The 10,569-nt window shown below is 23.9% G+C and overlaps 1 protein-coding gene across 5 annotated transcripts in view; it reads left to right on the top strand.

Moving 5' to 3' along the window:
• The first annotated feature begins 1,318 nt into the window (after positions 1-1,318).
• LOC112694300 (mitogen-activated protein kinase kinase kinase kinase 3) overlaps positions 1,319-10,569 on the top strand; it is a 25,974-nt gene continuing 16,723 nt past the window's right edge. For all 5 annotated transcript variants that reach the window (XR_003149565.1, XM_025569868.1, XM_025569933.1 and 2 more), the window contains exons 1-11: positions 1,319-1,869; positions 1,967-2,024; positions 5,964-6,119; positions 6,357-6,460; positions 7,263-7,391; positions 7,623-7,804; positions 7,878-7,959; positions 8,388-8,495; positions 8,853-8,907; positions 9,042-9,148; positions 9,250-9,302. Coding sequence is in view for 4 of the 5 variants with exons in the window: in XM_025569868.1 (XP_025425653.1) it covers positions 1,780-1,869; positions 1,967-2,024; positions 5,964-6,119; positions 6,357-6,460; positions 7,263-7,391; positions 7,623-7,804; positions 7,878-7,959; positions 8,388-8,495; positions 8,853-8,907; positions 9,042-9,148; positions 9,250-9,302 (1,124 nt within the window). In the remaining variant the exon portion in view is untranslated. The remainder of the gene's footprint in view (positions 1,870-1,966; positions 2,025-5,963; positions 6,120-6,356; positions 6,461-7,262; positions 7,392-7,622; positions 7,805-7,877; positions 7,960-8,387; positions 8,496-8,852; positions 8,908-9,041; positions 9,149-9,249; positions 9,303-10,569) is intronic.

Genomic DNA, 10,569 nt, shown 5'->3' with positions numbered 1-10,569 from the left:
TTTTTAACTTGAAAAAATTATTTATTTATTAGAAAAAAAATTAAATGTAATTTTACAAATTTTTGAGTTCATAAACAGTCTGTACTGGTTGAATTATAAACTGTAAAAAAAAAATGTTAAATTACTTAAATGCATTTGTAAAAATGTACTTATTATTATTTTATATATTTATCCTGGAAATTATCCTAGATTATTAAAATGTTTGATAATCTAATGCAATGATATAATAAGGAAATAACAATGCCGTCACTATCTATTAATACATCAAACTGTCGATGAAAACATAAAATAATATTTAATGAAGTCTATTTATTTCCAATAATTCAAATATTTTTAAAAATATAACCAAGTAAATACAATAATTATCAACAAAATATGATTATTTCCTGTATTATACGAAAATATACCAGAAAATAGCACTATAAACCTTGTTTATACAATATTTATTTACTATAAAATAGTAATAAAACCCGCAAATATGCAAAAAAATAGCAAAATTAAAATTTGTATATGATATCCGAGTAGCATGAAACATATTTGTATCTTATTTTGGATGTTTTAAGATGAACCTTGGTTTTTCTTGAAGAATATGCATTTGCTAGAACTTCCGAGCCCTGTTCATTACTAATCCTTATATGTTTGGTCCGAAAAAATATTTTATTGATAGTCTATCGTTCATAAATATTTAAATATACAGTCATGACCGTTCCGAAGATGGGTCTTGGGGGGGTGTCTCACCTCCCCAACAAAAACATCAGTCGGCAGTCGGACTTGTTTCATTATATCCTAGATTCTAGGCCCTGGAAGGACCTAATTTTACTTATGGAAAACAAATATTACCTACATATTTCGTAATACAGTGTATACACGAATAAAATTTATATAACTATTTATTATATTATATGAAATATGAAATATTATACATATATAATTAAATTGTTAATTTTAATAACGTGCGACACTGACACACACATATATATATATATATATATATATGTTAAAAAGTAAAAATACGACTGCATATAGTTAATTATACTACATACATCGAGTAAAAAAATTGTAGTCAGCATTATTAATATTGTTCACCTCCTTGATTTTCATCTTCGGGACGGCCCCGTATGTAGGTAACCATCATTTTTTAAATATTATGATGTCGGCAAATTTAATAAGTTGCCCCACCCATTCAAAAGTTGAAATGACTCCTCTGAATAATGGATATGGTGTTGATGGTGTTGCGGTCGACGATTGCCTCCAAACCGTACGCGCGCGCGCCTCCATCAGCAGACTAGGCCTGATAACGTGAACGCGCTAGACGGAGTGATAAGACGGTACTGATCAAAACGTGTAAACACCATAACGTAATAACTCGCACATCGGTGTGCCTACGATGAATAATAATAATTAGCGTTCAGCGATTTCCGAACACGACGCTCGGACCGAAGCGAAACGCGAATTCAGTCGTTTCACCGCATTCTTCCTGCTCGAACCGATATCGCCTTTCGAAATCCCGCGCGCGCTCGCGCGTGCGCGCCATTAAACGACTTCCGTCCGTCAGTCGCCGTTGCCGTTTTCGCTACCACCGACGTACGCCCATCGCGCACATAATGCTATCTGCCGCTGGTCGTCTGGCCTCGCCGTGTTGTTCGCGCGACGAATTCTCCTCACCGCGGACGGAGCAACAGTAGACGAAACATTTGACCGCGTGCTGATCGTCTCCACCTCCTTGCCCCGTCATACTCCGCCACAGCTGTTGTTCGGGTTCCACCAGCATCGCGCACAATGAGCTCGGATATCAGCACGAGGAACCCCCAGGAGGAGTACGAACTGATCCAGAGGATTGGCAGCGGCACATACGGCGACGTTTACAAGGTTTCTTTTCTCGGTCCTCTTCCGTCCCCCATATCACCCACCATCGAGTGTAATCGAGTGTTAATCATCATATCTCGTTGATTTTGTTTACACGTAGGCCAAGCGGATTTCCACTTCGGGGCTGGCCGCGATCAAAGTCATAAAATTGGAAGCCGGTTAGTGTATTCAAGCCCATCACGGGAATTTATTTATTTATTTCTGTTCAAAATGTTGTAAATCTCATGCAAATGGAATAGTGTATTTGTACTCGAATCAAAGTACTTACATAAACCCTTACCAATAGGTGTTGTATAATAATGTTCATAGGTATTAGTCATTTAGTTAGATAGCATTGTATTCACTTGTAATGTTGCGTATCATTAGTAATCATTATTTTATTTTTAATTGACTTTTTAAGTGATAAAACTTAATCATTATAATTTTATTTTATAACTGGTTAATGCAATCATTTCATTTTTTGGTGTTGGTGTATGTATAATTATATGATTTATGTACACAAATAATAATTAATATTAAGTGTAATTGATATTACAATATATAACAAAATATTTTATATAACATTAAATTAAAGAAGAAATAATAATTAAATTATAGTATTACCATATTATGATGATTAAAGTGTTATTGATTTTATATTTTTAGAAATCAAAAAATGTAATACCTTAATGAATTTTAGGCTACTTTATGTTGGCATATTTGCTCCTTTTTAATTATCATTTTCGTAATAATCAAACCATTACGAATTTGTGCAATTATTATAGTAGTTTTTTGGTCTACACTCACAGAGATATTGTTTCTAGTATTATATTTTATAGATATTAAATCAATTAATTCATCCATTACTATTTGTGAATTCTATAAAGTCAATTATTTTTTATGTATTAAATATTGCAACATTACATTGTATAATACAATTAAATATGAGTTGGTGGTAATAAATTTAAAATAATTATGGTCAGTTCATTTTATTTGATTACATTAATATAAAGAAAAGTTACAATTGGTGTTGGATTGGGTTTGAGTACCGTATTAATTTATTTTATATAGGTAAGTCTACAATTAAAATTCATTCAAGTATTAAATAAAACTACTATGAATTAATTATAAACATTCTTTTACATTGACATTTAGACTACTTTGCCTTCATTTTTGAAGAAAAAGTAAATTTTTTTCAATATTTTTGAATTTTTTTTTTTTTATTATTTATAATGGAGTCTTCAAGTCTTTAAAGATTTAAATTCTTAAAATAGATATAAGTGGTTCTATTATTTGGGACGTAGTAATTTTATATATATATATATATTTATATTTGATTTTAATAAATGGTTGATTAAATAATTCAGTGATCAAATTAAAAAGAAATCATTGGGTTAAGTTAGACTATTGTTAGGATAAATTTTCCTTGGTTAATACTGAAATTTTTATAAATTACATATTTACATGTATTTCCATAATTATTATTTATGTGTGTATCCTACACTTTGGTTATGTTTTAATAATATATTTTTTATATTAATAATACTTTAATTGTTTTACTAAGATATTTCTAATGATAATAAATTGAAATTTATTACGGTCAAATTTGTACTAAATGAAACCTCAAAACCCTAGTTTAGTACCGGTAAACTTGGACTTTTTATATTTTTAAGACTCAATAAAATTTTTATACTAGACAAATTTGAGATCAAAGAAAAAATGTGAAATTGTTAACAAATTAACCTGAACCATTTTATATGAATATAAATAGTTTTTAATTTAAACAATTTTTTTATTTAATTTAGAAATTACATTTTTAAATACATCTTATTTCATTTTTTTTCTGATAAAATGTAATGATAAATCAGTAAATACCTACATTTATTATGTTTTATTTTCTACATATTCAATTTTTTTTTCTCAATTCATAAATAAAATTATACTTTTTACGAATATAAGCAACCAAGATATAAATTTATCTTAAAATTTACTATATACCTAGTACTATGTATATATGTTGATTTATATTTTTAAATACCTATATACAGGGCTAAGATTTGTATGCAAGTATGCAAAAGCATGTTTTTTTTGCAACTTCTGATTATTGATTTTGTCAGTCATGTCCACGAATCACATCATGATGAGATAATTAATGGTGTTTTTATTTTGTATGTTTTTGCATATTTTGGATAAAATGCTTATTATTGCACATTTCTATTATAAGAATGTGAAAAATGAATGTTCTATAGTATATTTAGTAATTAATATTTATAATTTAATATTAATATTTTTTAGTTAATTCTTGTCCTGCTGATTAAAGTAAAATACTTGATTTTTTTGTCAAACATAAATTTATTTTAAATTATTTTATTTTTTTATTTTTCAATCATGATCTGTTATGACAAACAGCCAACCACTGATGTATTTCAATAAATAAATAATTTTTTGCAACTATATTTTTGTGTTTATCTTATACAAATTTAAATGCATATTTTTGCATATTTTACAATTTTTTATTGCAAATCTAAGCCCTGATTTTGTATATAAGTGTATTATGTAATGTATATAATTTAACGAAATAATTTATTGAACTTCATTATATACATCAAACTATGTTTAGTAAGTTGTAAAAATGAATAAATGTTGATTTCAATATTTTTAGAAAGCTGTTAGTTAATTTGTAAAATTATTCAAAAACTGTTAAAGATGTGCAAAAGTATGTCATCAAATTTTAATCTTTGATTGTAAATACTATAGATTGCTCATTCACAAAACTTTTATTGGGATTTAATAATCTTTTTTGTCAATAGCACTTAGAAATCAAATAATTTAAGATTGTATTGTTATTTTATTTTTGACATTTGGAAAAATAGAAAACTGTTTCTACTTAAACCAAGGGCTTTCAGCCTTTCTAAGTAGGTATATGCCCAATTTATACTATTTTATGATGTCCCTTACCATAAAAAAATCAAAATATGTTTAATACATAGATCATGCCTTTAATGTTGGTTATAAGATCAATTTGATAATAAAATCAATGAAGTTCATTTAAATATTAATATGAATTTATTTGCTAGGAAAAGAATATTATAGTTTAAAATTATTAAAACAAATTGTATTGACTTTATTAAATATTAAATGATGTAGTTATTATTATTAAGTAGATACAAATTAATAAGAAGGTTGTTAATTTTTAGTTTCAATCTATTGTGATTTAATAATATCTTAATTAAAATTAAATAATCAAAAATAAGGTTTTCATGTTTCGGTGCTTTTTAGAAATGTTAACGCCTCTGAAATTTCATCATGTCACCCATTGGGAGGGGGAGGTACGCCCACCAGTTTGAGAACTGTTGACTTAGATTGTTGATTATACATTTTATACATTGCATAGTGTTATAATATTTTAAGTATTATGACTTCTGAATTAGTTGAAATAATGACACTATTTTTATAGATGTATATAAATAATATAAAACATTATACCATGAAATTATTTCAAATATATGTTACAAATAAATATGTATTTACATAAAAACCTAGTTATGATCAATGTTTCTTGAACTAAGACTTTTTAAATCTATACAGCTCTTTCTAAGTAACTTTGAGTAATTTTATATATATTTAAATATTAGTTTGTGTAAATATTACTTTTCTTTAAAATTCTCATTCCCGTCATGGTTTAATTATTACAACTTAAAAGTATACCACGAACATTTCAATAATACTAATTGTAATTAATTAAGAATTTATAAAGATTGAAAACAGTATTGTACAATAAAATGAATAATATATTTTTTACCTTGTTTTTTTAATAATATATATAAATAATTAAAAAATATTTTGAACAGTTGTTTATATTAATACTTAGTATAATATCGATTAAAATTTAAAATTTACAAAAATTAACTTATCTTAATAATTTAAATTAAATTATATAGGTAGGTATTTTATGTATAATAATCAATAAAATTTACTTAACTTATTTTTTTTCTAATTATTGTTATTAATTTTTTTAAAATTTTTTTATTTACCGAACACCACTGACATTAATTAAATTCCAATCTATGATATTAACTATCATAATTGTATTATTAATGTTGTTATTTTGACTATAGGAGATGACTTTTCTATAATACAACAAGAAATATTAATGATGCAAGATTGTCAACATTCCAATATAATAGAATATTATGGTAGCTATTTACGCAGAGATAAATTATGGATATGTATGGAATATTGTTCTGGAGGATCATTGCAAGATATTTATCATAGTAAATACAATGTTTAATAAATTTATATAATATAGTATACTTAGTAGTTGGTAATGAATTAAAAATAATTTTAATTGTTTTCTTGATAAGATTTAATATTATTTATATAATTGTATTATATTTGTTTTAATTATTATCAAAAACATTTATGTATATGCAAGTGTATAAAAATATAAATTTTAGTTTTAAGGATTTTACTAAAATAGAATTGCTTTATGTTTAATTTTTTGTTTGTAGTTACTGGACCACTTACAGAGTTACAAATTGCGTACATGTGTAGAGAAACACTTAAAGGTCTATCTTATTTACATACAGTTGGTAAAATGCACAGAGATATAAAGGTAAATTTTTCTAATTGTAAAAATAATACATTTTTCTAAAGGTTTAGATTTTTAAAGTTGTTAAATATATTAAGAAGCATTACATAAAATACTAATGTAATTAGCAAATTATTTTTTTAAATTTTTCATGATTGTAATAATTTTGAGTGAAATTGTTTTTAAATGATTGAATTTTATTAAAATTGAATTTAAATTTATCGTATTCTAATTTTTTAACTGGTGTTAAAACTCTCCTTAAATTACTAATATTTTAATGTACTCGTATTTGACATTTATTTGTATCTTCTTTTATTTTTTGAAATATGTGGATTCAAATTTTTAAATCCATATAAAATTTACATTCCATTAAATATGCAAATAAAATGTAAAACAAAATTTCATCCTTATACTTCTAGACTACAAGTTTTTTAAAATTGAATCATTGTTTCTGAATTTGATTATAAAAATACTACTACTTCCTACTCGTTATTCAGTTATAATCCATTTTAAATGTCTTTAATTTAGTTTCATTAATTAATAATTAATAATTATGTAATTAAATTAAATAAAAATAAGTAAATAATTAATATTTGTAAATTAATATATAAATAAATAGTTTATACATAGAAATAAATAAACTATTAAGATTTTCAGTCTCGATTTTATTGATTTTTTACATACCTGATGATGCATTTTTATTCAAAATTAGTCATACATTACAAGTATAATAATACATAACTCTAAACATTTATTTATTTATTTCTATTTATAAACTATTTATTTATATATTAATAAATAATTATTTTGCTTTATATATTTCTAGGGAGCCAATATATTGTTGACTGAATGTGGTGATGTGAAGTTGGCAGATTTTGGAGTTTCTGCTCAAATTACTGCTACAATCAATAAACGTAAATCATTTATTGGCACTCCATATTGGATGGCTCCTGAGGTTAGTTGTTTTTGTACTTTTTGTATTAATTTTTATTTATGTGAAAATTATCTAAACATCTAAATGTTGAATCAAATCATGCAAAGAAGAAAAAAAAAGAACTTATATACAACATATAAATTAAACAATTATTATTTAGTAGTTTTAAATAAGTTTTAAAACTTAATTGTTTGATTTATAAGAAAATTTTAATACTTATATTGTATTTTAAATTTAACAAAACTATTCTAGGTTGCCGCTGTAGAACGTAAAGGAGGTTATAACCAATTATGTGATATTTGGGCTGTCGGGATAACTTCTATAGAGTTGGCTGAACTTCAACCACCAATGTTTGATTTACATCCTATGAGAGCTTTATTTTTAATGTCTAAAAGTGGTTTTAAGCCTCCAACTTTAAAGGATAGAGATAAATGGTTATTCATTTTTTTTATTAATCTAGTAAATATTACTTTTACAATTTTATTTATGATCGATTTTAATTTTAAGGAGTCCAACATTTCATAATTTTGTGAAAATATCACTGACAAAAAATCCTAAAAAACGACCAACAGCAGACAAGTTATTGATGGTTAGTATATTGTTTTTAATTTATACTTTTAGTACAGTATTTTGTGTTTTTTGGATGAAGGGGTTTTAACAACTTGTGAAGAAATGATAGTTTGAATAAATGTATGAATTTCAATGTAACTGACTACTTAATATTTGTATTCATTATATTCATTATAACTAGAACATTATTGTTTTATTAAAATTTTTATTTCACTAAGGTTTTACTGTTAAGTAATTCAAAGGGTCCTTTATACTATTTAAATTTAATGTGTTATAAAATATTTAATGAATTTATTAAAATATTAGTACTATTACCCAACTAAGAATACTATTAAGTCATATATAAATAATAGTAAGAGTAGTAGGAATAATATTTAGTTAGAATATTAACTTTTACTACAAATACATTTTTATTTTAATTTAATATACATATTTATCATGATTTAGCACTCATTTTTTTGTCAAGATATGAGTAAACGACTTGCTATTGATTTATTACAAAAAGCAAGTAACCCATCTACACAGTCATTTGCTGATGTAGAGCCCGATGATGATGTAAGTATAAACAATTATTAATATTAATTTAAGCTAATTTAGCAAACAATTTAAGTTCCTTAAGATTTATTGATTGCCAAATGATTTATTATTATTTGATGAATTAAATTATCATTATTTATGGAAATTGTATTAATATTTGGAGATAAAACTACAGGGGAACAAGTAAAAAAGGAAGTTCAGAAACAAATCGTAAGGGTACAAAAATTTTCAGATTTATGTTGTATCTATTCACAAAAAAAAAAAAAAAATTATTATTTTGAATATTTCATATAATATAAGAAAATTATTATACTTATAAACTATATTAAAAAATAAATAAATTTTTGAAAGTAATGTTTATTTTAATTTTAACAGGTAATATCCAATGTTCCTCGTCGTATTGCTTCAAGAGCAACTGTTGATCACAGAGGTTTGTTTTTTTATACATATTAATAAGTAGTTAATTTATAAATGCACAAATGCAGTAAATATTGTAATTCTTCTAATAATTCTTTAAGTAAATTGGAGTTTAATTATCTTTTTTATTATAATTTTAATTATTAGAAGGTTCATCACAAGTGGCAAATACATCTAATGATAATGAAAATGGTCCTTCTACTCTGTTGGATTCTAGAAATATGGGTGTAGTTAATATTAAGAAAAGCGTTTTAGTAAGTAATTATACATATTAATATATATATATATATATATATATATATATATATATATATATGAATTTCACTGTGTATTTACTTTATTATAATATTTTTAGCGCAATAATGACTGTGATAATTTTGGAAGATTAGACTGTACATCGATTGAAAAGTATGTGTTTACTATTTAATATTTACTTTTATTCGTAGCAAATATTTTTATTTAATGATTGGTAGTGAGTCATGCTTGGTTATACCTTGTAAATATATAAAATGCACATTAATTATATTTGTATAAATTATTTTAGATATTGTTATATAATTTGTGTTTGTAATTTGTGTTCTTGTTAGGTCATAGAATTTTGAAATACAACTAGAAAAAAAAAAAAAATGCTAATTAATTTTAACGGTAATTTTCAGATTTAATATAATTATTTAAACATAATTGGCTATTTTATTGTTTTCACATCTTAAGCGGACACTTTCTATTTTTAAATATTTATAGTCACTTATTTTTTTATGAATTATTTTCCTATGACAATAATTAATTTTTTTTTTTTGTTGTGTTTTCGTTAAATTTTTGTATCCTAACTAAATCATACCTTAATTTCTGTAACATTTTTATAATTTTTTTTTACCATGGATTATATTAATATATATAAAAAAAAAAAAAATAGTTATACAATTTAAAAATAAATTCATAGAGTATAATATTGCTTAGAATTTTTAATTATTATATTATTAAATACATTTATGTTGTAAATAATTATAAAATTTTCTTATTTTACATGTTTCTATTTTGACTTCTGAATTCTTTCCATAAATACTAGTAAAATATAAATAGGTTATACACAAAATATTAAATAATTTTTCCACTTTACTATTGATATTTAATATATAATATTTTAACTAATAGTATAAGGTTTTATCCCTTTTTTGCTCATTGTTGTCTGACAAATCATTCTAAAACTAACTTTATCTGCTACTATAAATATACTACTCATATATTTGATTGCTTGATTTTTATAAGGTGCGTTATCAATCAGCCTTATATCACTAAATCATAATTTATTAATATTGCAACAACTCTGTTTAAAGTTTTACAATAATATGCAATGTATTTAAGTCTAACAAGAAATAAAGGGTAAAAAAAAATAGTATCTTATCCTCAAAGAAAATATTTTTTATTTATATGTATGTATATCTATATTGAAATAAAAGAGGACATATAAAATCAGACAGTATTTTATAAAAACGAAAATAATTACTTGAAGTTTTGAATTACAATTTTAGATACTATTTTTGGGAGAACAATTGACTAATTCATAAAATGCTTAATATACATTTTATTATAATATAATTCTTTTTTTATTTTTGAGAGGAAATTTTTTGTTATAAATGCATGTTGTATAGACTTGCATTGTCTATGCATTTTAGTT

This window comes from Sipha flava, unplaced genomic scaffold, assembly GCF_003268045.1.
Source record: "Sipha flava isolate LNK unplaced genomic scaffold, YSA_version1 0_pilon_pilon, whole genome shotgun sequence".
NCBI classification, from domain to species: Eukaryota; Metazoa; Arthropoda; class Insecta; order Hemiptera; family Aphididae; genus Sipha; species Sipha flava.
This window is presented reverse-complemented; position numbering and strand designations above follow the sequence as displayed.